This window comes from Silurus meridionalis, chromosome 4, assembly GCF_014805685.1.
Source record: "Silurus meridionalis isolate SWU-2019-XX chromosome 4, ASM1480568v1, whole genome shotgun sequence".
Classification (NCBI taxonomy): Eukaryota; Metazoa; Chordata; class Actinopteri; order Siluriformes; family Siluridae; genus Silurus; species Silurus meridionalis.
In genome coordinates, this window is record NC_060887.1 from 33,350,474 (window position 1) to 33,377,928 (window position 27,455).

Here is a 27,455-nt window from a genome sequence, read left to right on the forward strand (position 1 = left end):
GTTATGAGGAAGAAACCTTGAGAGGAACCAGACTCAAAAGGGGAACCCATCCTCATTTGGGTGACATCAAGAGTGTGATTATAAATCTTTAAAACAAAACAAGACACTGGAGAGTGAGAACTAACATGAGCACTGAAGTGTGTGATTATAAGTAATGTCCTTTCTACAATCTTATACAGTCAGTCGACGTGGTACCAGGAGCTACTGAGCAACTCATAGCTCAAAATAGCTCAACATCTGAGATTAATATAGATGCAACACCAACTCCTCCATGCCAGAGCATTTAAATGTTCAAAGAATGTCCAAAATCTACATGAAGTGGGATCCAAATGGTGCTGGTACGTCTCTAGATGGTTCGGAATGTTTGCGGGGTCGGCATCTACTCTTTGAAAGTCCATTATCTTCATGAGATGGGACACAACTGGACCTGGCGCAACTTCAGGATGCCTCAGGATGGGTAGAGATAAAAAAGCAGTGGAGAAGAATTAGCGTAGCTCCAGTTCATAATATAAACAAGCACAAGTTGATAATGTGCATGTGATCAGATGTACTGGAGCACAAGGCTATGATATGTGAGGTGTGTTATGTGTAGAACTCGCTCAAAAGATACATCTTTAATCTGCATTTAAACTTGGAGAGTGTGTCTGAGCCCCGAACACTGTCAGGAAGACTATTCCACTTTTAGCGCTCCGCCTTTACTGGACTTTGATATTCTAGGAACTAGTCTGGAGTTTTGAGATCTCAAAGAGCATACAGGTAGCAAGTGTAGGGATGATAAGAATGGGGTTATATAGTCATATTTTCTTGACCTTGTGAGAACTTTGGAGGTCCGGAGGTCATGAGTGCATGGACAAGCTTCTCTGCATCAGATATGGACAACATGTTTCTTAGCTTAGCAATATTTCTAAGGTGGAAGAAGGCTGTTTTTGTAATATGGGTGATATAGAACCCAGAACCCTGATCTCAACCCAACAGAACAACGACTGAACCCCAGACCTCCTCAGTCAACATCAGTGATCTCACTAATGCTCTTAACTGAGTGATCCCACATCCTCACAGACACACTTTAATATCTAGTGGAAAAGTGGAGCTTATGTCTAGTAAATATGGGTGTGATGGTCATGTGTGAAACTACTTTAACTATTTAGTGTAGATTCTTAGAAAAACAATGCTACAGGCTACTACACGTATATGGAAAATTTAGAATCACACATAGTGTTATCCACAATTTATAACATTTGCGGAAATTAATAACTTTTCTCATTTACTATTATTAATGACTCCTGTTAAAAAAAGGCCAATAAAAACTGTACAATGTTTACTAAATCTGCAGAGAGGCATGTAGTCCATTTAATAAGTAAGTAAAATATTATGCCTTAACATTAAACTTCTATTCAACTGTGACGCTTCAGTTTCATCGCCTATAACTATGGAAACAAAAATGCTTATGAGTTTCTTATCTGAAATCACTTTTGTGTACTCTTGAATAAGGCCTAAGAATGTTATTTGCTATAATTGTTTATGGAACACAGTGAAACACTATTATGGACTAATAGGAGTGTTGTGTAAAAAGGATGTTTGTGTCCAGATTGCTCGGCTTTGGCACACCATGAAGCGTGTGGCAATGCGGAAAGCTTTTAGATAAAAAAATTAAATGAAATACATAAAATTACATATATATACACACACACACACACACACACACACACACACACACACACACACACACACACACACACACACACATATATATATATATATATATATATATATATATATATATACACACTGGAAAGTACAATTCTTTCATCATGTAAAAGAGAGAGAGAGAGAGAGAGATAGAGAGAGAGAGAGAGAGAGAGAGAGAGAGAGAGAGAGAGAGAGAGAATTAAAAGGTTTTAGAAAGCAAGCTGCCTGCAATTCCTTAATTACCCAAAATGCCTTTTATATCTACACACAACTCTGGAAAGGAAAGCAAGATGATTATTTTTCGAGATGTGAAATTCTGTGCTTTAGCGCCATCTATTGTTCATTACATCTTCTGCACATGAGCAGTGCTGAGCAAATCAACAGAGAACATACAACCATCAGGCGTAGTGTTATGACATTATAACATTATGACTGGTAAAGTGAATAACACTGATTATGGGTGTTCCATGTCTGCAATGTTCAGCATCTATCAATAGTAGTGCAAGGAAGGAACAGTGGTGAACCGGGACAGGGTCATGGGCAACCAAGGCTCACAGATTCAACAGACGAGCTCCTGTAGCTCAGATTGCTGAAGAGGTTAATGCTGTTAATGCTTGATGGGTTGCACTGTTTTGGCAGCAAAAGGGGGACCAACACAATATTAGACCGGTGGTGATAAAGTTATGCCTGATCGGTGAATGTGTAAATGTTGCCTGAGCATTAACTAAAACAAAAGGTATTTGTGAGGAAAGTGATATTAATTCTTTGATCTTTAGTAGTTACTTCACCTTGACTCAACTTGCAATGGATCCAAGGCCTATGTTGGAAAAACATCTTGGAATGTACACAGGGCACCATAACACACTCAGGGTCATTTTATTGGCACCAGTTACCCTACTGGCATGTTTTCTGAAAGTGGAAATGAAACTGGAGGACCTGGAGGAAACCCAAACAGAGTAACTGAAGATCCTGAGCTGCGAGACAGCAGTGCTACCATGTTTGCCACTGTGAACTCCCCACATTGAAATATCTTTACATATGCAGAATGTGACAGTTATATATTTGACAAACTCTGAGGTATTTGTAGATGTTTGCATTTTAAATATAATTTATTGAGAATCTTTTTCAAGATACGTATATTACATATTAGGCAAGTAGCACCAAAGTACGGTATATGATTTTTGTATGTACAGTAGATGTATAAATGCAAACATTTAAAGGAAAATAATAAATCTCTAGAAATATTTACATTGTCTATCTATCTTTCTTGCGTTCCTCATTCCCCCTGGATGCTTCAGGGTTTAAATGTTTTCCCACTTTCCAATAATACCACCTTCAGTTGACCCTGGAATAGCAGCAATGAAATTTCACAAATTGACTTATTGCAATGGAGAATCCTTTTAAAGTAGCATGCCTGAATTCATGAAGCTTTTCAGAATGTTTGAAAAAGATAACCATATATCTGGGTTCCTGAATGTATACATTTGTGGCAATGGATCCCATTAAAACCATTGAATTCAATAATTAAGGGGTGTGTTCCTATAATCTTTGTCTATACGTTGTATCTGTGAAAGGCAAAAGTATGTGAACCTTTAGGATTAGCTGTTGATTGGAAGGTGAAATTAGGGGCAGGAAGAGGATGCATGTAAATGTAATAGCATTGGAAATATATATAATATATTTTGTTACGCTCTTCTAACAATAGCAACATATAACTCCGTGTGTTTCATGCATCCTTAACTAGTCACATTTTTTTGACAAGCAGTACTTTATAAGTTCATGAAACAAGTTAGATCCCGGTATCACTTCTAGCAGCATGATACAAAGAAAACTTTAGTTGTTTGCTCACTGGTCTTTTTTCCTTTATTGACAATAAAGAAAGAGAGAATCTCATCTAGTATGAAGCCTCACACTCTTCTGTCATGTTTAAAGCACAGAAGAAAGAAAGTAAGAAAACATTAAATAACATGGAATATAATGAAGAAAACCAGAGCCAGAGCAGGGGACAGTGTAGCCATACAGCATCAGATGGTCTGTAGCATGGTTTTGTGTCAGTAATCTCACGATGCACGGCCAGATTATTCTGTCAGGATGTGTGTGTAAAAGGTAAGTAAGGACGCTCATCCAGGATGTCACAGGGGTATGGAGAAAACAGGCTTTAATATAGAAACAACCTGAGCATTGGGGCAAGGCAAAAACACAGTGCAAAAACAGACCAGGCTCGAAAACACAGGCAAACAGGGCGATGCAGGAAAAGACAAAACCAAAACCAAAAAAAAACAGTCCAGAGTTCAGAACCAGAAACAGAGCAGAACAGGGGTCAGGAACAGGAACAGAAACAGAATCCAGGGCAGGCAGGGTGGCAAGAATAATCTCAGTGGCTACGGAGCCAGTAAGATAAACTAGCCCCGAGCTAAAGTCTTGGTTGTCCTTAAATACTGGGAGTTTGACAGTTTTGGGGGTGAAGAAGAAGAGGAGGAGAGTGAAGACTGAAAGAAGAATAAGGTGGTGGAAACTGAAGGAGGAAGACTGTATTGTGAGATTCAGGGAAGACTTCAGACAGGGGCTCGGTGCTGGTGAAGAGGTGCTGATTGATTGGGAAACTACTGCAGGAGTGATGAGGGAGACAGCTAGAAAGGTACTTGGTGTGACATCTGGAAATAGAAAGAAAAACAAAGAGACTTGGTGGTGGAACGAGGAAGTGCAGGAGAGCATAAGGAGAAAGAGGTTGGAGAAACATAATTGGGATCAACAGAGAGATGAGAAAAGTAGGCAGGAGTACAAAGAGATGCGGCAGCAGGTAAAGAGGGATGTGATGAAAGCCAAGGCATATGAGGAGCTGTATGAGAAGTTTGACACTAAAGAAGGAGAAAAGGATTTATACAGATTGGCCAGGCAGAGGGACCGAGCTGGGAAGGATGTGCTGCAAGTTAGGTGGTGAAGGTGGATGGGTTTAAGTACATGGGGTCAACAATGCAAAGTAATGGAGAATGTGTTAGAGAAGTGAAGAAAAGAGTGAAGGCAGGGTGAAGTGGGTGGAGAAGAGTGGCAGGAATGATTTGTGATAGAAGAGGATCTTCAAGAGTGAAAGGGAAAGTTTATAGGACTGTGGTGAGACCTGCGATGTTGTATGTAAGACCTTTTCTCCCTCTATACCCACTCCATTGGTGAAGTCATATCCTCACATGTTTTTTTTTTACCACTGCTATGCTGGTGACACTCAACTCATCTTTTCTTTCCCTACATCAGATACCACAGCTTCCGCTCGGATCTCGACATGCTTGACAGACATATCTTCATGGATGAGTGCTCATCAATTAAAACTCAAACACAACAAAACAGAACTGCTGCTCATCCCAGGTGATTCATCTCCAGGTCAAGATCTCTGAATAACTCTTCATGACTCTCTGCTCTCCCCTTCAGCCACTGCTCACAATATTGGGGTAAATATGGACAATCAACTGTCCTTCTCCTCACATGTTGCTAATGTGGCTCGTTCTTGTCGGTTCCTTCTCTACAACACCAGAAGTATTTAATCATTTCTTTTTTTTTTTTTGTCTCTTCCCATTTCTATGTTTAAAATTGATGTAGCAGCACTTTTCTTGTTTGTTGTTTTGTTTGTTTATTTCTTTGTTTGAAACAAGGATGACAGAAAGACACACACACACACACACACACACATACAGTACAGACCAAAAGTTTGGACACACCTTCTCATTCAAAGAGTTTTCTTTATTTTCATGACTATGAAAATTGTAGATTCACACTGAAGGCATCAAAACTATGAATTAACACATGTGGAATTATATATGGAATTATATACCAAAAATGTCATAATCTAGGTTCTTCAAAGTAGCCACCTTTTGCTTTGATTACTGCTTTGCACACTCTTGGCATTCTCTTGATGAGCTTCAAGAGGTAGTCACCTGAAATGGTCTTCCAACAGTCTTGAAGGAGTTCCCCGAGAGATGCTTGGCACTTGTTGGCCCTTTTGCCTTCACTCTGCGGTCCAGCTCACCCCTAAACCATCTCGATTGGGTTCAGGTCCGGTGACTGTGGAGGCCAGGTCATCTGGCGCAGCACCCCATCACTCTCCTTCTTGGTCAAATAGCCCTTGATGCCTTCAGTGTGACTCTACAATTTTCATAGTCATGAAAATAAAGAAAACTCTTTGAATGAGAAGGTGTGTCCAAACTTTTGGTCTGTACTGTACATCTGGAACATAGTTGGAATCTGAATTCCCTCATAAATGTATTAAGTGGTGGACTGCAAGTTTGTTTAGTCTCTGCCTTGCACTTTGTGTCACTTTTAATTATTATTATTATTATTATTATTATTATTATTATTATTATTATTATTTATTGTTTTATTTAACTTAAAAATATACACATCAATGCCACAGGTATAAGAAAGAGACTAAGTTTAGCACAGTGACAGTGTGAGTGTACTCACTGTGTACCGGAAATACGATTTGTAGTGCGTTATAAAAATATTTTGTTTAGCGCATGCGTGAAACTGCTGCCACTTCCGGTTTTTTTTTTTTTTTTAAGTCTAGCGGTATGGCTTCTTTAGCGTTTTAGCGTATTACCCAAATAGGTTCTAACAAATGTAAACGATTGAATAAAAATGTAACATGTATTTAATTTTATTTAATCAATTGTAATTCATCTACAAAACAAACTTCCACAACACACTTCACGTATTATCTATATCGTCTCATATCATATCAATTACACTATTATACACTATAATATATACGTATATACTTTTATATACATACATATAAAATATACATTACGAATAAGAGCACACGTCCGCGTTTAAACCACGTGACACCTTTGTTTTACAGTTACTATAGTGATATGACTGACGTTTTATTTAGCCAATCATCACGGGACATTCGGAAAGCTTCTGGCCAATTGGGTGAGAGGGGCGGGGCTGAGAAGTGACGTGGGTGGGGTTAGATAACGGCGTGTGTGTTGTGTGTGTGATGCTGTCAGAGTCACTTGAGAGATGGCGCAGTCGTAGCCGGACGGTCATCTCCAGTATTTACACTATATTTACCCACTTTCAAACGCGCGCACAAAGGACGAAAATACGTAAACAAGAGGAAAGACACTGCCGACCTCGGCCTCGGTGAGTTACTGCATAGCGACGGTTATTTATTTGTTCTGTGCAGCGGTTTTGTTTGTTTTTGTCAATGCGCATGCGCCTTGTACACTAGCAATATGATAGATATGGCATGCTTTCATAATGCTTTCAGACATCAGTCCGATCTAAAGTCAGATCGAAACCTGAATGTTGAACTGTGATGTAAGACTCTTGTCTGTCTGTCTGTCTGTCTGTGTGTGTGTGTGTGTGTGTGTGTGTGTGTGTGTTGGAGTTAAAAAATGGCGATCACCAGTGTGCAGGCCCGAGCACTGCTGTACGTGTAGCCTGCGGTTAATATTACAGCGGGATTGCTCGAGGGCTTTACCGTCTCATATAGTGGATAAATACGAAAAACAAACGAAAAGGTAAACTAACCGATAAATAGACGCCGAAAGGTGCGTTGTACGCATGCGCACTGCTTTGCTGTTTTAATAACAATAATAGCAACCGGCGTTAATGAATCGAATGACATTTGTGACATGTGGGAAGAAAAAGTCTCCAAATTACAAATCGGTTAATTTTCGTATTAACTATCCCCTAACTACGTCTCCATTAACTAACTAGCTTAACTAACTAGTTACTAGCTATATGTTTTATCCTGCACCACAGAGCTTAGCTAATGCTAACGCCTTTCTTGTTGCACTCGACATTTAACCCCGAAACTAACGTTTACACCAAAACCACTGTCGTATTTAGTTAATTTTATCCCCTAAAATCGTAATCCGCTCTTTTTAAAATCATGAAAACAATGCAATAGAAATGTGTTAGCAAGGGTCAGCGAGCTAAGTTAGCATCTTACTGTGCTAGCAAACAGCCACTAGCTTGCAAACGAGCCCTGCTATTTATTTATACATTTATATTTCCACTTGACCCTGAATTAAGACATCAATTGTTTTAGGATATAATGTAAAATGTATTTGTTTTTTAGAGTCGAGAATGCTAGCCGTGTTTATTTCTTAAGGTGTAATGTGATACTAGCTAGAATTGTGTTAAATAGGCAAGTTTAGTGTTAAAATATAGTAAATATGTGTATAAAAATAGCTCATTGTTACTAAATTTAATATTGAAGTTAATTGGAGACCTAGAAATATCAGACAGTGCATAATATTAGAAGTAACAACAGTCCATATGTGGACATTGCAAATTTTTTCCAGCCCATAGACCAAAGACACATTTATTATTATTTGTTTATTTGCTTTCTGTGGACTTTGTATACAGACGATTATATCTGCTGATTGCTAAGATTTAGGCACACACACACACACACACACACACACACACACTCTTCAGTATGTTTCCTTGCTCCAGGGTTGCTTTCACACCTATTAGTCTGTTTTGTGGGCAAAATCGGAGCGAAACGTATACGTTCGGTTTGGGTTTCGCTCTCACCGTGATGAAAAAAAAACATGGGAAAAATGTTGTAGCGGGTTTATGAGGGTAAAAAGGTGCTCGTAAACACTCCGTTGGTCATTGCTTGAGAAATACGATCAATCTAACAAGCCTGTATTTTTTAGAAATCACGACAAACGTTGAGAAACTCTTGAAATAAATATACTTTAGATGCTAAAATCTGAAATATATGGCAGGTTTGATTTTAGGTTTGATTAGACTCCACCTGAGTCTAATTCGAGTCAAATAGCTTTCAGACTTGCTGTGTAACTGCTCACTTGGAACCAGAGACCACTTCGCTGAGATGGTCTCGGACCACCCATTAGAGCCGCACTGACGTGAACCGCAAGATGAAGATTAAACTCAGAAGCCTGGAACAGGAAGTGACTCTGACTTTACCACCGTCCACAGTAGTCGTGTCCCCCCCACTGTCTGTCTTTCCATCAGCTTAAGCTTCCATACTGTGAGGAAATCACTTCCAGCAAGCTGTCACATTCGAGCTCCTACACGGTTTATTTTGACTTCCTTGTCTCCAGCTTACTGTTTTCATGTTTCCAAGGAAACAGCTGTTGCGCGTTGCAGATGTGCGTCCCCGATCCCCACGGTGTTTACCGGCAACACGGGCCAAAATAAAGAAAGTCCGAATGTCAGTTCCTACACAAACCTGGAGGCGATGAGAGTCTGTAAGTTGATCGGACGGTTTATACGTGTTGTACTGTAAATACCCACGGTAAACACGCGTCATTTTGTTTAGGTGTCTTCTTTAAAAAGCAACACCAGTGACTCGTATTCCTGTTGTCTTACCTTCCTTTTGCATGACTGATCTCTGGAAACATTGGACATAAATGCAGAAGGTCAAGCGCAGAAAAAAAGTTTTCCGATTAATAGACGATTTGTTTGTGCTCACGTGAAAGAAAGAAAAAAAACGCACACAACTCGAATTGCTTGCATGAGAAAACTTTTTTCTCTCGCCAGCTGTTTGTCCTCGTTCTCGTGCGTTCGAACGAGGCATCTCTAGAGGCTTAACCTCTGCTCTTTATAAGGATGTCAGGAAGATGATCAGCATGACGTGGTGTGAAGTAGAGCTTCCATGTTACCACAATAGCGGCATGTTGTTCAATGTGTTTTATTCCTCGTATACCACAGTAGGTTGCCAACAAGGTCACGGTTGTGTCTAGCAAAAGTGTTTGTGGTTACGTTTTATGGACGTTAATGATATAAAAAAAAAAAAGTGGGAAGTGGTAGATGAGTGGTTAATGCTCTGGGCTACTGAACGGGAAGGTCAAAGATTCAAGTCCTGGTATCGGTATCAGCCTAAATGCAGGAAGTGAGCCAAACATGCTGTATATTTTGGGTTTCAGATCTTATTTGATATTTTTTCTGTAAAGGCCACAAATCGAGGCAAAGGGCAGAGCTGCAGTTGGGTTTTATTTGTGTTCAGGAGAATTAGTGTAGAATTGTGTATTGAAAACTAATGCCTTTATTAGTTGCAACTTTAAATACAGGTTTGTGTTTTCGGAAACAGTCCAAGGATGGAAAAGCACTGATGCGGGAAAAGCACACCAAGCCTGTAAATATGGTCAACGTGGAAAACGTCTTGAAAGAATGCAAAAAAAAAGTTTTTATATATAATGAACAAACTGCCCTTTTGCAAGCTTTCAGCGCCTGGCTGTGTAAAATGTATCATATATGTACTGTTGTAAAAAAAATGGGACTCGTGGATTCCGGTATCAGGTGTCACACACACATACGAATGAATGCTTGTATAATCCGACGTGACCCAAGCCAAGTTCGTCACACACGAACAGACGCCATAAAAACGACAGCGATCCGGATGCAAAGTTCACAATTGATGACCAAAACCAAGCCGACTGTGCCGTGCGATACTCGATAAGACATTGTAAATCTTTGCCATAGATCAAAGATGCAACAAATGCCAAAGTTATTGGGACACTCGACTTTCCTGGCCATATGGGATTTCTCTCCGGGTGTCTTATCACAAAATTGGGCAGGTGGTCATATTGTTATGCCTTGGTGTATATAGCTTCACTAGCTATATTCTCAGGAATGCCATTCAGAACAGTTGTAGTTCATTGTGCCACTGATTCCCCAAGGTTTTGGTAACAGTTCTTTGAGATTCTCCTCCTTGTGGACATGATTGCATCATATAAGTGCTGCACAGTCATGCCATAAATCTCCTCCCGTCACACCATATCACATAGATATTCTATCGGATTAGGATCTGGTCACCGGGGAGGTAGTCCGAGCTGCTGCATTATAACGCTGGAGGTGTTTTTATATGTAGTTTATAATCTGAGAAAATTTGATTGTATTGAACAGTAGATTCGTCTGGTCAAGAATGGTCAAGTGAGTGGTATTAAAGCGCCCAATGTATGTGGAGAAAGCATTCCCCACAGCATCATACCACCACCACCATCAGCAGCCTGAACTGTTAACACTGCACAAGTTAAGTCTATTGATTCATGTTCTTGATGCAGAATTCTGACCCTACACAGGTATATCACAGCAGAAATCAAGTTTCATCGGACCAGGCGATTGGTTTTCTCATTAGCCATCCCGTTTCATTGAAAAGCTCCTCTTCGGGCTTCTACTGTTGTAGCCTGTCTTCCCGATTGGTTCTTTTCTGCCCACTATATTCGTAAAATAGCAGTTTTGAGTTCTTGTGATCTTCCTGCCAGCTTAAACACACCTGCTCCGTAACTTTCCACCTCCTACCATTAACCAATTGTGCCATTCTTTTCCTCCTCCTTCTTTTTTCTTTCTTTTGCACCATTATCTGTAAGCCCTAGTAGAATGTTTGCCGAGATACTGCGGTCACTTTTTGTATTTGGGAGCAGTTGTTCCATACAAATGATTTCATTTGAAAGTTCATAATGTATGTATGAGTGCCGTTGTTTGTGCATGCTGTCTCTTATGGAACCTAAAGGATCTTTTACATTTCTGCATGATATTGCATTGATATTGTACCTCAGAATGCCTTTCGAGCCCCTATGAAGTGCCTTGTAACATGTAGCATCATTTGATTTGACAATTTGACCCCCTAATTTTATAACTAATGGGGCTTTAGCTTACCTCACAGCCCAGACTAAGACGCACTTGACCATTGGTAACATGTACACAGCCCTTCTTTTGCCAAAATCCAAAGTCAAATTTATAGCCCGTGCTTCCCGATATGATCTTTCTCTCCTCAGTGGGTGATTTTTAATTTTTAAAGTTTGGGTCGAACACGGATTCTAAGGATCGTTTAGAATCTGAAAATGAGAAGTCGATCTGCATTATTGATCGAGAGAGGTGCTGTATTTTAAACGTGTGTATCTTCCAAATGCACATTTCGTCATTGTCATGCAGCGCATTAGTTTGTTGTGACGTTAAGGCTAAAGTATTAATACTGAAACGTTAATAATAAATGGAATTAAAATCAAATTTAATCCATTGTTGGTTGTACATTTACACCGGCTTCATTTAAAATAGTTGTTTTTGTGTTTCACGTTAAACAAGGTGACTCGAACACTCTTTCAGCTGTGCAAATGCTACTGCAGCATTATGTTGTTCTTGGCCAGTTCTTAAGTTCTGTGTTTTGTTCTCTCAACTGTCCTCCAAATCACTGAGCACTAAATTAATGGTCTGGGAAGCTTTGTCTTGCCCTCTGCAGAGTCCATACAGAGCAACGTTGACTGGAGTGTGACCGATCCACAGGAGCTGCTCTGCCTATGAGGAGAAAACGAAAGCTGTGTGTCTGATTTTGAACTTGTAGCTGAATTACAAGTGCCATTCTTAAGCCTTTGGGGATGTTTTGAAGTTTCCAGTTCATATTGTTCTTCGAATCTATGGTGTTCAGTGGAAATGATCACGAGCAGTTCATTTAGTCGGAAGATACTTCTGCATTTGTAACAAGTTGCAAATGATTTGAATTGCGTAGTTCGGGTTATTTTTGCATTCATAGCGTCACGTAGACGTTCCTCTTTCAGTGAATCGATCACATTTACCACAAAATCCGATCTTGTTCGTATAGTACGGGTGTGAAACGTTGCAAAACAGACACGAACAATGCAAGTTATAATGTCTATGTAATTGAGAGAGTAATTTGATGGACAACATGCTCTTATCGAAAAAGGCTTCTCATTTTCGTTTTGTTTCTTATTCCTGATCAATTCACAGTTTAAAAAGCTGTTTCGTGGAGAATTTAATGTAGTATGTGGGTAAATTTTGTCTTCACTTCAGTCATCTCTTTTAAAAATAAGTGTGGCGTATCGGGCGATCTAATGGATTTGAATTCACATGACGAGTATCTGATGAGTCAGGAAATCCCGACTCAGCTTACGATTGAAGCGGATAAGCGATTAGCTTGTGACCCATCAATTCAATATTCTGTCCTTGGTTCAATCTCTAAATATGTTCATGATCTTCGTCTACAGTTTTTTCTCAAACCTCAACATGTTAAAAAAAAGTTCTGGATGTTCATCCTGGATGGACAATTATGAGACTCTTATGGGACTGTTTTTATAGGATCCTGGTAAGAAGCCTACAGTGAGTTTGAGTGCTTGTTTTAGTGAAATATAGGCTAAATTGCCTAATCATGCTAAATTAGTGATGTAAATATCCTCTGTGCGGAAGTGTAGATGAAGATTCACAGAATTGATGTACTGTATACATCACACTTTATGCATTCTACAGTCTAGTGGTTGTATTTTGGAAAAGTAGCAGGTCTGAAATGAAAGTCACTGTTGAAATGTTTCAAGCTTTTTGTTCACTCAGTTGCAAATGCCAGATGCATGTAATGGCTAGTTTTAGCACAATACACAACCAGCGAAACATGCATATGTCAGTACCTGGTAGCCCCTCCCCCTCGTCGCAGAGCCTGGTAGCCCCTCCCCCTCGTCGCCGAGCCTGGTAGCCCCTCTCTAAACTTTTACTACTCTATTTGTATTTGGTGACTTTATATATTTTATTTTTTTTACCTTGAGTCAAGTGTTTGTTTCCTTACACAAACGTATCTAAATATTTTCACATTTTCCCGCTGACTGAACTGCTGTAGCAAAGTCAGGTTTGTAGTCCTCTTGTTCAGACACACTTTGTTGACGGCCACAATTTTACTTTTGCCTTTTGTCAAAGTTTTTATAGGATCTCTTAGAATCAATGTTATTCATGATCAAATTCATTTAATTTGTTTTAAGGGCTCCAGTACCCTTTGCAGCAAAACACACCCAAATCTTCTGTTTCACAGTTTAGTTGGTATTTAGTTGGGGTGGAAAACTTCCTATGGGAACCAAGATGGACGACATCTTGACATTATTTTGTGTGCAGGATTTAAGAAATGGTGTGTGTTATGTTATGGAGGAATGCATGTAGGTGTGGCCTCAGTATCCCTGCAATAAGTGTGCTGTGTGCATGTGAATGATGTACGTGCAGAGAGAGACACAACGTTACATGACCTACTTGCCAAACAAATTGTATGGTAACATGCCATTTATGAAGCTGTTTATGTAAACTTCTGACCTCATCTAAACCGTTTAGTGCAGTTCCAATCATAACACACAAGATAAGAATCTCAGGCTTGCGGTTTGCAGTGAGTGCTGGAACAGCACTTTTTTTCTTTCTTTCTTTCTTTTTTTTTTTTTTGGAAACCTGTGTTATCAGTGCTTAAATATTTAGTAAGATTATCTTAACCCACTACTCTGCTATAATTATAGCTTTTATTTGCCGTTATTATAGAATCATGGGACAAGTTAGTTCCTGTTCTCACTTGCTTCAGACGTTGTAAACACAGTCAGATCTGAGATCTCGATAACAAGATGGTGTGAAATGCTGTATCTTTGTGTGTGTATACCATATCAGTTTAATTTAGTTTACTTTACTTAATGAAGGTGAATAAATTAGAGGGGAAAAAGTACCAGTTTCTGTGAAGATTGTTGTATGTATATATATTACACACACAGACACACACACATTATTTCTATTACCTTATTATTGTGTGTGTCTCTCTATCTCTCTATCTCTCTCTCTATCTCTCTCTCTCTATCTATGACTCGATTAATCATTGGAGTAATCAGTAGAATACTCGATTACTAAAATTATCTATAGCTGCAGCCCTTATATATTATATATAAATAAATAAAAAATAAATAAATAAAATAAAAAAAGGTTCCCTGGTGGTCTAGTGGTTAGGATGCGGCGCTCTCACGGCTGCGGCCGGGTTCCATCCCCGGTCAGGGAACCAACCCCAGCTACTGTTAGTGCCGGTCTCAAGCCCGGATAAATGGGGAGGGTTGCGTTAGGAAGGGCATCCAGCGTAAAAACGTGCCAAATCAAACATGTGGAGGATCTGCTGTGGCGACCCCTAATGGGAGAAGTCGAAAGAAAAAGTTTTATGTCCGTCCGTCCGTCCGTCCATCCATACACAGTGAGGAAAATAAGTATTTGAACACTCTGCTATTTTGCAAGTTCTCCCACTTAGAAATCATGGAGGGGTCTGAAATTGTCATCATAGGTGCATGTCCACTGTGAGAGACATAATCTAAAAAAAAAATCCAGAAATCACAATGTATGATTTTTTTAACTATTTATTTGTATGATACAGCTGCAAATAAGTATTTGAACACCTGAGAAAGTCAATGTTAATATTTAGTACAGTAGCCTTTGTTTGCAATTACAGAGGTCAAACATTTTCTGTAGTTTTTCACCAGGTTTGCACACACTGCAGGAGGGATTTTGGCCCACTCCTCCACACAGATCTTCTCTAGATCAGTCAGGTTTCTGGCCTGTCGCTGAGAAACACGGAGTTTGAGCTCCTCCAAAGATTCTCTATTGGGTTTAGGTCTGAGACTGGCTAGGCCACGCCAGAACCTTGATATGCTTCTTACAGAGCCACCCTTGGTTATCCTGGCTGTGTGCTTCGGTCATTGTCATGTTGGAAGACCCAGCCTCGACCCATCTTCAATGCTCTAACTGAGGGAAGGAGGTTGTTCCCAAAATCTCGCAATACATGGCCCAGGTCATCCTCTCCTTAATACAGTGCAGTCGCCTGTCCCATGTGCAGAAAAACACCCCAAAGCATGATGCTACCACCCCATGCTTCACAGTAGGGATGGTGTTCTTGGATGGTACTCATCATTCTTCTTCCTCCAAACACATTTAGTGGAAGTATGACCCAAAAGTTCTATTTTGGTCTCATCTGACCACATGACTTTCTCCCATGACTCCTCTGGATCATCCAAATGGTCATTGGCAAACTTAAGACGTGCCTGGACATGTGCTGGTTTTAGCAGGTGAACCTTCCGTGCCATGCATGATTTCAAACCATGACGTCTTAGTGTATTACCAGCAGTAACCTTGGAAACGGTGGTCCCAGCTCTTTTCAGGTCATTGACCAGCTCCTCCCGTGTAGTTCTGGGCTGATTTCTCACCTTCCTTAGGATCATTGAGACCCCACGAGGTGAGATCTTGCATGGAGCCCCAGTCCGAGGGAGATTGACAGTCATGTTTAGCTTCTTCCATTTTCTAATGATTGCTCCAACAGTGGACCTTTTTTCACCAAGCTGCTTGGCAATTTCCCCGTAGCTCTTTCCAGCCTTGTGGAGGTGTACAATTTTGTCTCTAGTGTCTTTGGACAGCTCTTCGGTCTTGGCTATGTTAGTAGTTGGATTCTTACTGATTGTATGGGGTGGACAGGTGTCTTTATGCAGCTAACGACCTCAAGCATGTGCATCTAATTTAGGATAATAAATGTAGTGGAGGTGGACATTTTAAAGGCAGACTAACAGGTCTTTGAGGGTCAGAATTCTAGCTGATAGACAGGTGTTCAAATACTTATTTGCAGCTGTATCATACAAATAAATAGTTAAAAAATCATACATTGTGATTTCTGGATTTTGTTTTTTAGATTATGTCTCTCACAGTGGACATGCACCTACGAGGACAATTTCAGACCCTCCATGATTTCTAAGTGGGAGAACTTGCAAAATAGCAGGGTGTTCAAATACTTATTTTCCTCACTGTGTGTGTGTGTGTGTGTGTGTGTGTGTGTGTGTGTGTGTGTGTGTGTGTGTATATATATATATATATATATATATATATATATATATATATATATATATATATATATATATATATATATATATATATATGGTTTTTTTTTTTTTTTCTTTCTGAAAATGTCTGTGTCTCCATGTTGTACGTCTCTTTCAGGTGCACATTTGGACATCTTCCCAAAAGCTTTTATTTCTTTTAAATTTCATTTCTCAGTCGTTCCTGTGCACTTTCTCTTAAAGTGTTTGTCTGAGTTTGGTCTATAGAACAGATTAGAGCTGATGTGTAGAGAACCAGTTTGCACTTTGCCAGAAAGTGCATGTAATTAGTTATAGTTTCACATGAGCGAGCGGAGCGTTATTTTTATCATCAGCATGTTGAACAAGTGGACGTCTGATGCAACACTAAGACTGCGGATGACTTATTAATTACAGCCTGGTGTTTAGAAATGCGTAATAATACAGACTTATTTTAACAGTTCACTGGGGCGAGTTCTCACCTAAAAACTACACCAGAACTGCAGGCAGATATTTTTCAACCTACCAACAAAAATGTCAGAAGCTTAAATATTAATGTGGAGTGACCATTAACAGGTGAAGCTCTGCCCAGTTTCACACATCTTTTTCTTTAGTAATGGTTGGGCTGCTGCTCAAATCTCATCTCAGTATTAGTTCAGTTTTTATTTGTTTAGCATTTTTAACAAAGGAGATTTTCCCAAAGCAGCTTTACAGAGTTTAATGGATTGAGAATAGAAATTTTAGTGTCATAAATTAATCCAAATTTGTTTTCCCAAATGAGTGAGCGACTTTGGAAAGGAAAAAATAATATGAGGAATAAACCAATAAGGATATGTTTCTTGTCTGGGTGATACCGAATGTCCATTTATCGTAGTTTCATCATAGTGGAGGTTGTGAACTGTTCACTGATGGAGACTCGGGTGCAAAACTGTTCATTTGCAGCCCCAAGCCACTTTAATAAGCTGTTTATATTAATTACAGTCCACATCCAGCTCCATGGTTCTTGGGGTTAACCCTTTACAGTAACCTTGTGGATCTTTAGGCTGTTTATGTAGAGCCGCACTCTGGCGCATTCACTGGCTGGCCTTCGATTCAAGAAGTTTGTTTAGAAGTAAGGCATCAGAATATATTGCAGAATTCAAAAGAAGGCTGCAGGAAAATGAAACGCTGAATTGCATACATTTTTTGAATAAATGCAATTCAGCGTTTCATTTTCCTGCACATATCTTTTTTTTTTTTTTTTTTTCTGCTACAGATACAACATGAGAGAACCTTTACTCCACATACACGCTGTGTTTAGATCTGTGGATTTGCATCTTACACATCACAGTGTGGTGAAAAAACTGAAGATACCTAAAAAAAAAAATGTTCGTAAGTGTGGTTTGTGACTCCAGGTCACTCCTGGTCTTGTCGTTTGTCCCCTGCTGTGTATGTGTGTATATGGATGTTGGTTGTGATTCAGTGTGTGTCTCAGTGCTGTGAGCAGACATGCCGTTTTACTCGAAAGTCCATATGAACAAACTCACTTGTTTTGGTCACGATTTCGTAGTCAAAAACTAACTAGGTCTCAGCATCGGGACTTGAAATCTCCGATTTCCACTCGGGTCGGATTATTTTGTGATTACCGTTATCAGAGCCTGGAAACGCAGCGTCCTGTCAGTAGCAGAACCTAATGTACTGAAAGTGCGTTTAGAGTGATTAGTCATCTAATGTGGGAAGAGCGCTGCCTCTGCGAAATGTAAAAGACTTTCTGGCCTGAAGAGTCAGTTTGTTGTGTTCGATGGAAGAGGCACTCAGCGATTCATGTTATTAAAACGTGAGCCAGACTGTTCGCTCCATCACGACATGGTGTTCGGGGTCCTCTATGTTTTTGCCTTTTAATTGGAGTCCATGTTCTGCAGTCTTTGAAACAAAATGTTAATTATTGACTAGTTTTCCTGTACTGTGTTATTGTTGCTCATGGCGGCAGTGAAGAAATCAGTGTAATAAAAAAGGCATTAACGAGCGGAGATTGTAACGTGCTTTATCTTGAACACCGGATTGGGCGAAATTGGAGGTAAATCACCTCAGATTCTCACCTGTGGACTTGATTATTGGTTTAGTCAAGTCAAATTTATTTCTGTAGCGCTTTTCACAACAGACATTGTCTCAAAGCAGCTTTACACAAATCAACAGTCAAGGTGAATGGTGTGTATTTATCCCTGATGAGCAGCGTGGCGACTGTGGCAAGGAAAAACTCCCTTAGATGTTATGAGGAAGAAACCTTGAGAGGAACCAGACTCAAAAGGGGAACCCATCCTCATCTGGGTGACATCAAGAGTTTGATCATAAATCTTTCAACAATACAGAACACTGGAGAGTGAGAACTAACATGAGTACTGGAGTATAAGATTATAAGTGATGTTCTTTTTACAGTCTTATACAGTCTATATGGTTAGTAGCTCCTAGTTTTATGAGCTCAGCATTTGTGATCATCACAGATCCAGCATCAGCTTCTCCATGCCAGAGCCTTTAAACACTCCAGGAGGTCCAGTGTCAAAACTCCACACATGTAGTGGGATCCAGTTGGCACTGGTACGTCTCTAGATGGTGTGGGATGTTTGCAAGTTCGGCATCTACTTCAAAGGTCCATAATCTTCACGAGGTGGGACGAGACTGGAGCTGGCCAAACCTCAGGGTGTCTCGGGATGGGGAGAGAAAGAGAAGCAGTGGAGAAGAATTAGCGTAGCTGCTGTTCATGATATTAACAGCACAAGTTGATAATGTGCATGTGATCAGATGTTCTGGAGCACAAGGTTATGATGTGAGATGTATGTTATGTGTAGGCTTTGCTAAAAAGATATGTTTTTAATCTACACTTAAACTGGGAGAGTGTGTCTGAACCCCGAACACTGTCAGGAAGACTATTCCAGAGTTTAGGAGCTAAATGTGAAAATGCTCTACCACCTTTAGTGGACTTTGCTATTCTAGGAAATACTAGAAGCCCAGAGTTTTGAGATCTCAAGGAGTGTGATGGATTGTATTGTGTAAAAGACTGAAGAGATACATGGGAGCTAAACCATTTAGTGCTTTATAAGTAAGAAGTAATAGTTTGTAGTCTATTCGAAACTTAACAGGAAGCCAATGTAGGGACGATAAGATTGGGGTTATGTGGTCATATTTTCTTGACCTTGTAAGAATTCTGGCTGCTGCATTCTGAACTAACTAAAGCTTGTTTATTAATGATGCATAATGAGTGTTTAGAGGACGGATGTGCTCTTCATGTCGGATTATACACCGAAGAACCTGTATTTGTAGTCAAAGACTATGACTTTAATCTGCCGTTACCTTGTAGCATTTCAACTGTCTTAAACCTTTTCAATGCGCGAAGCAGTGTGAATTGTGTGCGTGTGTTTCATATCTCTACTAATAATAAAGCCGTTGGGGTTTAATTCATCGTGCTGTTCTTCGTTATATATTGTTTTTTTTTTTACGTTTTCTTGTTCAAGTCGTCAGATTAAGCTCGTCACAGCCCATTTATCCAAATCTTTATCATGTAGTTTAAACGACTAAGAATTTATGAAACGTTTGCGATATTATTTATTTTACCTTCTCTATATCACTGTAACTGTGCTATTATGGTTGCAGTTATGTGTAAATCAGCACAAATAATTTAGAAACCCTGATTATGCGGCGCAGAAGTCCTGCCCGAACACTTTCCACCCTGATCAAGATTCTTGATCAACAGACCATTTGCCTGTTATGTAGCAAGCTTTCTGTCTACTACGACAACTCGACAAACCATATCGGATTATACATTGAAGATGTATAATGTATTGACTTAAAGAAAATGACTGTTCTGCCTGTAGCTTGTAGCTAGATTTAATCCTTTTTACGCATGAAGCAGAGCGAATTGCATGCATTTGTACCTTGTTTTTACTACTTTTGAAGCTGTTGTGGTTTATTTATTGTGCTGCTCTTTGTTATTAACAAATTAACATTTAATCTATTATTTTTTATTTTTCTATATAATTATATATATATATATATATATATATATATATATATATATATATATATATATATATATAATTTTTTTATTATATATAAATTATTTAGATTTTTTTTATAATTTATTTTTATAACTTATTTATTTTTTTTATCGTTATTACAGACGTTCCCCACTTTACGAACTTTCGCTGATACGAAGAAACCTGCCCTTAAAGTTAAATTTGTCGAAAAAAAAAATCAAAACAGAGGATTCCAAAATAAAAATAATATAATTGTAAACGCTAGCTAGTCGTTGACCGTAACGAGTCTACACGATGTGCACTGGACTCGAGCGAACAGATTTTTTTTAAGTTAATTCTTTTTTTATAAGTTTAATATTTTTTATTACTTAATACAAAATATTGCATACTGTATTTCGAGTTGTTTATTTTATTGTTTATTTTTATTGCTCTTACATCATTAGGAGATATGCGTAGTCAATAACGAGCACGGTAACAATTTATGCAAATTCGTGCTTCGAAACGTAACTCGTTCGTAAGGTGGGGAGTGTCTGTATTTGAACTTTTTCTATCTGCTTATATGCTATTATGGTTACCCATCCATCCCTCCCTCCCTCCTTCCATCTCTTAGTGAGTAGTAACGGTGCCAGCATTGCTAATCCTCTGAACCCTCTCTTCATCTCCTCTGCTATCGGTGTTCACTCGCTTTGGCCTAATTGGGTTTTTCTTAAGCTGCTTGATTTCTGCTCGTATTTGAGCGTCTTTCTCCTTCTCCATCTCTGTCTCTTTACTTTCCTCCTTCTTTTTCCCCTCCTGCTCCTCTTCCTCCTACACATTCACTCCTCATCACACTGAGTGCTAATGAAGCTGCATGTTGTTACCCCTGTGGTGGTGGTGGTGGTGGTGTTGATCTTTTGCATTATAGTCATGCTCTGTTGCAGTCTGGCGTTTACTTTTCTTGCAATTGTTCTTAACAACCTGCTTTCCTCTCTGGTTGTAGTGGTAGCCATGGGCCATGGTGTGGGCTGAGGACCCGGAGGGCTTTAAACACACCTACTGTAAGTCACCCAAGAGAACCTTGTCCTGAATGTGTTTGAAAACATTGCACGTGTCGTGACGCACCACCGAGCAACGGATGCGCACAAATTAAAGCAGTTTTATTTATACCATGTTTAATTATGTTGGCTGGTTAGAGATCTTAATAACGATCTTAATATTATCATTTTTGGTGTAGAAATCCGGCAAAGGCCCCGTGTTGGAATGAGGTGCTTTTAGGGAAGATTAGACTTGCACATAGCAACGCTCTGAATTGGGCCATTTTTCAATAAGCCTTTGGGGTGCTTTTATTTTTAATCAGAAGTTTCTTGGAACTTCATGTAGCAACCTAGCAACCACGTTGAATACCATAGCAACACCTCAACAACCAGCTAGGTTGCCATAGCAACCTGGAACACCGTAGTAACACCATAGTGGAATATTATTTACATAAAATTGAAATGAATAAACGCAACTATAAATTGATTAAAAAGCATTTGATGATTTTACTAATGATAAGGAATGTAGCCATTTGGCTCCATAGTTGAGGAGTAAGAGGAATAAAACACTGGGGAAATAATTTCCTCTGAGTGGTAATGTATACGGTTGCAAAGGGGCGGTAGATTTCCAGGAACTTTCTATGGAAACTTCATCTGTAAAGATGAAGTTTCCATAGAAAGTTCCTGGAAATTTTCCAGTGTTTTACGGGAATTGATTAAAACATTTGGGGAAATTGATATAAACTGTATCTCATACAAACATCAATATAAACACTTTGGCCCTAAACTGACATGCACGCAAACTAATACAGATTTATTTTTTACTTTGATTTAATTGTTAGTACAATTGTGTTGCATATTTGCAATGTAATGTATATAATGTTATATAATTTGCATGAATGCTCACACAGATGGACATTTTTGGACATTATTTTGTGTCCAGGATTATAGAAATGATGTGTGTTATGTGTTTGGAGGAATGCACATTGCATGTAGGGGGCGTGGCCTCAGTTTGCATGTGATCGATGAATGTGCAGGGTAGAAATTCAACTGAAATTGACCAAAAATTCGCCTGCAGGATTTTGTTTCCCAAATACATTAAAGTTCCCATTTATAGGCCAGCCTGCAATTTTGTAATTCTCTTCCCAATTTATTCCCATTAATTCCTATGGAAAGTTTCCAGTCTTGAAAATCTCTAAATGATAATGAATCTAGCCATAAGCTCATAGCTGTGGAGTAAGAGGAATAAAACACTGGTGTGCTCTTATTGGTAGAGAATTTGCTCTGGAGTGGTAATGATTCATCGGGTACATTATTTACTCCGCTATTTTTCTCCCTATAACCACACACCTTGTGTTTTATTCTTTTCATGGAAGAAAAAGGAGTTGTTCAGTGAACTGTACACCATCCATTATTGAACCCTTCAGAGAATTCTGAAGCAATAGGAGTGCTAGTGTGAATACAGGATACAGATGAGTAATAGGATCCCTTCTGACCTTATGACTATCAGCTGATCTCTCAGTCATCTTCAGTCATAACCATTCGGTTTCTTAAACAGTGCTGTGAATACGTTTTAAATAAAAAAATGGCCGTCGTATTTAAAAAATCTCCTAATGACTTCCATTTTGAAAGAATCCCATGTACAACCAATAATTGTGTGCCTTTCCTCCAGGAAACAATTATAAACCCCTATGATAATGTACAACTATCATACGTTCGCGAGCGAGAAGGAGACTGAGATAAACAACTCCGTCTGTCTCTGATGTCATGATTTATTTTTTTTTGTCTCTGATTGTAGTGCAGAACTTCAGAAGATGTGTATGTTTGCCTTTCTTTCTGTGTTTTCCTTTGCATGCATAATTGATGTTTGAAATTTTAGGCTTCCACGTCTGTGTATGACATGGCCACGGCTCTATCCAGATCAGACTGTCGCAATAACCACGGAAGGACAGATCAGCTCCATGCCATCGGTAAGGACAGAGGGTTTGTACATGTAACAGAAACAACAGAAGGAGGCTTACGAGAGCATTTCTTCTTTAGTTATCACAAACGTTTCCACAAATATTTTTTTTATTCTCGCCTCACAGACCAGTTTCAATAATAATTTGTATATTATATTACTGTTATATTAGGGTTGTTATGGTACACTAAATTCATGAAATTGGTTACATTTCGGTACGGTTTTGGGGGAAAAAAAATGCAAAACATAATTGCTCGTCGTATTTTTATTAATGCAGTTTATTATTTTTTAACATTCGTGAACATCAGCAACAGTTAACATTTTTAAAAACAATTTAAAATAAAATGCCTGCTTGGTTCGAGAATATATAAAATATTTTATAAAAATAAAATGTATAAAAAATTGAATCATTCAAATGAATGCATTAGACTTGTTTAATTGTATTGATGAAATTATTTAAATTATTACATTTGCACTAACAAAATTGATTCAGTTAAATAAAATAAATAAAAATAATTGTTGATATTTGTTAGACCCCAGTTGAGTAATACAGGTGTGTGTGTGTTTTACAATTAATATTTAATATTCAACTTCTAATATCTTTTTTTTTTTTTTTTTTTTTTTAAAACTTATTTCAGCATACTTTAACTTTTTGTCCTTTGTTCATTTATTCCCTCGATATGTGGAATTGTCAGGAATTTCTCCTTTTAATAGACATTCTTGAAGCTGGATGTGGCTGGGATTTCGCACATACAAAAAACTAAATCCGAGTTTTACAGCCCGCTAGAAATTGTAACATTGACACTGTGCAAACTCTAGTTTCTTTTTTTTATACCCATGGCATTGATTATTTTCAAGTTTAATAATAATAATAAAAAAGTAACACTGCGCTTAAAACTGAGACTAAACAAACTTTTCAGTCTGCCATTTAATATGTTCCTGAGGGAACTCTGACTTTAACTATGTTCCGCATGTACAACGATTTAAATGTACAACTGTAACTGCACAATACAGAATCAGTGAGAGCTTAATTTATTAATGCGTAGAAAAAAAAATTAAACAAGTGCAAGGATTTGGCATAGTCGGAAGTGGTCATTTTTCAAAAGTCAATAAAGTGGAAATGGAATAAAGATATGAATGTTGTTTTAATTCTTTCTGTGCAGATCGGTACCAAACAATCCATGACCTTGTACCGGTTTTGTAGCTCTGTGTTTGGAGGACCCCCTGATTTACACAATCTGAATCATTTAACATTTTGTAGCTGCCTTTTAGCAATCCTTTTTATCATTCTATCATCACTCCATCCTGGTCCTCATTGTGTGTTAGTTTTCATCAGCAAACCAAACATAAAATAAAGTAAAAAACAAGCTACACACTCTCATGCGCATGTTGAAAAGTTAAAACACTTATCGCCCACAAAAAGCCAAGCTCGTCGAGCTGAAAGTGATGACTAAACGCTGGAAGGCCTCCTAAACGCAGTATGTGGTAAATACTCCAATAAAATAGTTCAGCCACTGCAGCATGCCGGCTACCATGGAGACGCAATAACTCCTCCTTGTTTTTTTTTTTTTTTTTTTTTTTTTATATAGGGCGCCATTACTTTTGTCCTAATTGAAGGCCTAGGGCTGTTTTGTTTTTAATTTGTGTATTGTATTTAGTTTTTCAGATTTTCTTTTTTTTTTTTTTATTATTTGTATTTAAATAAACAGTGTTGGAGAAGATTTGTAGAGGGCTTGCTGGCTCTGGTGGGAAGAAAGGGGAGGCACACAGCTCGGCATCTCTCTCTCTCTCTCTCTCTCTCTCTCTCTCTCTCTCTCTCTCTCCCCCATTTTATCTTCTACCTCACTCACTGAGAACATTCTGAGATCTGAGAACATTCATTAGTTGAATCACCTACAGGTGTGTGATCCTTACACCATGTGTCCCCCCAGGCTCCGCCCTCTATTCACCCACAGGCTCTCCTAACTATTTGTATGATTTTGAATTTGATCAATCAAGTTGTACATAATCAGTCTTCTTGATATATACAATGATCAGGCATAACATTTGACATTATAACTTGATGACTGGTGAAGTGAAGAACACTGATTATCTCTTCATCGTGGCACCTGGTAGTGGGTGGAATATTATTAGACAGCAAGTGAACATTTTGTCCTCAAAGTTGATGTGTTAGAAGCAGGAAAAATGGGTGAGCGTAAGAATTTGAGTAAGTTTGACACGGGCCAAATTGTGCATCTCCAAAACTGCAGCTCTTATGGGATGTTCCTGGTCTACAGTGGTCAGTATCTATTAAAAGTGCTCCAAGAAAGGAGAACTGGTGAACCTGGCCAAGGCACATTGATGCACATGGGGAGCGAAGGCTGACCGGTGTAATCCAATCCAATAGACGATCTTCTCTATTTCAAATTGCTGTAGGAGTTAATGCTGTTAGTGCTCAAAGGGTTGTGAGGACCGTTTTGGCTGCAAAAGGAAAAAAAAAAAACGCAGTATTAGGCATAATGTTATGCCTGATCAGTGAACATGTACACACATCTTACACAGGAGCTCCAGAAGGATATGAATGGTGTTCCTAATTAACTGACCATCACACCTGTATGTGGTTTTTGTCCAAATTTTTGAAAGTATACAATTGTGTAAAATGTCTTTGCATGGCAGAACATTTAGATTCCACTTTTCTGGAAGGTAGAGGTCCAAACTTGTGCTCGAAAGCAAGCACCATGAAGATTTGGAGTGGACTACAAGAGCTTTTTGGGATGACCCAGAACACCGACTGTACTCTCTTTTAACTTCAGTGTTCGATCTCACAACTGCGCATGATCACAAATCCTTATAGTTACATTCAAATCTGGTGGAAAGCCTTCTCAGAAAAATGAGGATATTCTAACATCTGGCGACTAAATCTCAAAATTAAGCACATATCAGTGTGATAACTAAGTGTCCACAAACTTTTGGCAGAAACGATAGGTTCGGAATTTGTAATTTATTCAGTTGCATGTCTTAATCAATCCTACGTTTTTGTTTCAGTTATATGTGCCAAACTCAAGCGGAAGAAGAACTGGTTCGGTGCGACCGTTTACGTGGAGGTGACAGCGGAGGGAGAGAGCAGGAAGACAACAAAGTCTCACAACCCCTCCAGCCCCAAGTGGGATGACCGACTCACTCTGTAAGAACTATTCCTCCACCAAATCATCTAGTTCCACAGAAAATCAGCTCAAGACCATATCTTTACACTGTTCACACACTAGTAATGTACTATTAGCAAAAATGCTATGTGACTAAATGTGGTACTGTCACATTCTTTTTCTAAACACTCTAATCGGAATTAGGTTGGTTTGAACACTGCTGGTTGTGTGAACACACAAAATTTTGATGAATAAGGAATAAAACACCACAGAATATGGCGACAACAACAGCCTACAATTTATCGTTAATTAAACAGTTTATAGTCCTGTTTAAGAAGAATTCTATATTTTTCATGAAAGAAGTCTCCAGTGTCAGTGTTTTGTAAAATTCAGTAAATTTTCCACCATGGGAAAGCCATAGAATTATAAAACCAACCGTAATAAACAGTACAGGTCGACCGATAGAGGGTTTTACCGAAACAGATAGCTGGGTCGGATCGTACTTGCAGATAACTCGTTAGTCAATGATAGTTTATTGGATAAAAAACACCATGTAAAATAGTAGTGAACTTTTATATTAAAAAAATAATAAAATAAGGTACTAAATCATGAAAATGTGGTAAATAAAATCAAAATAAATATAGCGAAGCATAAGACATGCATTCAAACTGAAATAGAAGAATACTGATCCAAAATAAAACAAAAAAAAAAAAAAAACAGCACGTGGTGTCATTGATTCGCCCCTAGCGGCCGCTCTCGCACTGCATAACGCAACCTGGAAAAACTATCGGTATGTATTTTTGCCGATGTTTTCAGCGATCGATTACAAAACCAAAGAATCGGTCGACCTGTAACATCGTGCTTCCGTGTTTTATTCCTTCTTTAAGCAACACCTCCTGAGCTGTCAGGGTTGATTATTTCAGCAGCCTTGCAGCAGCTTGCACGCGCTCCTTCGCCTGCTGCGAAGGAAATCCTGCACACTGCTGCAGGCATGGCGAGGCTGCGCTTCTCAGCCAGGGAGGGAGGGGGGTGCTGTCGGGGATTTTGCAAGTCATCCT

At 38.8% G+C, this 27,455-nt stretch overlaps 1 protein-coding gene across 3 annotated transcripts in view; it reads left to right on the plus strand.

Annotated features, from left to right (window-relative positions):
• Positions 1–6,654: 6,654 nt before the first annotated feature.
• Positions 6,655–27,455, plus strand: part of LOC124384458 (NEDD4-like E3 ubiquitin-protein ligase WWP1) — a 38,937-nt gene continuing 18,136 nt past the window's right edge. For 2 of the 3 annotated variants that reach the window (XM_046847320.1, XM_046847321.1), the window contains exons 1-4: positions 6,655–6,825; positions 21,282–21,339; positions 23,195–23,285; positions 26,300–26,438. In XM_046847320.1, the coding sequence (XP_046703276.1) occupies positions 6,680–6,825; positions 21,282–21,339; positions 23,195–23,285; positions 26,300–26,438 (434 nt within the window). In that variant the 5' untranslated portion in view covers positions 6,655–6,679. The remainder of the gene's footprint in view (positions 6,826–21,281; positions 21,340–23,194; positions 23,286–26,299; positions 26,439–27,455) is intronic. The other variant, XM_046847323.1, reaches the window with a different exon arrangement.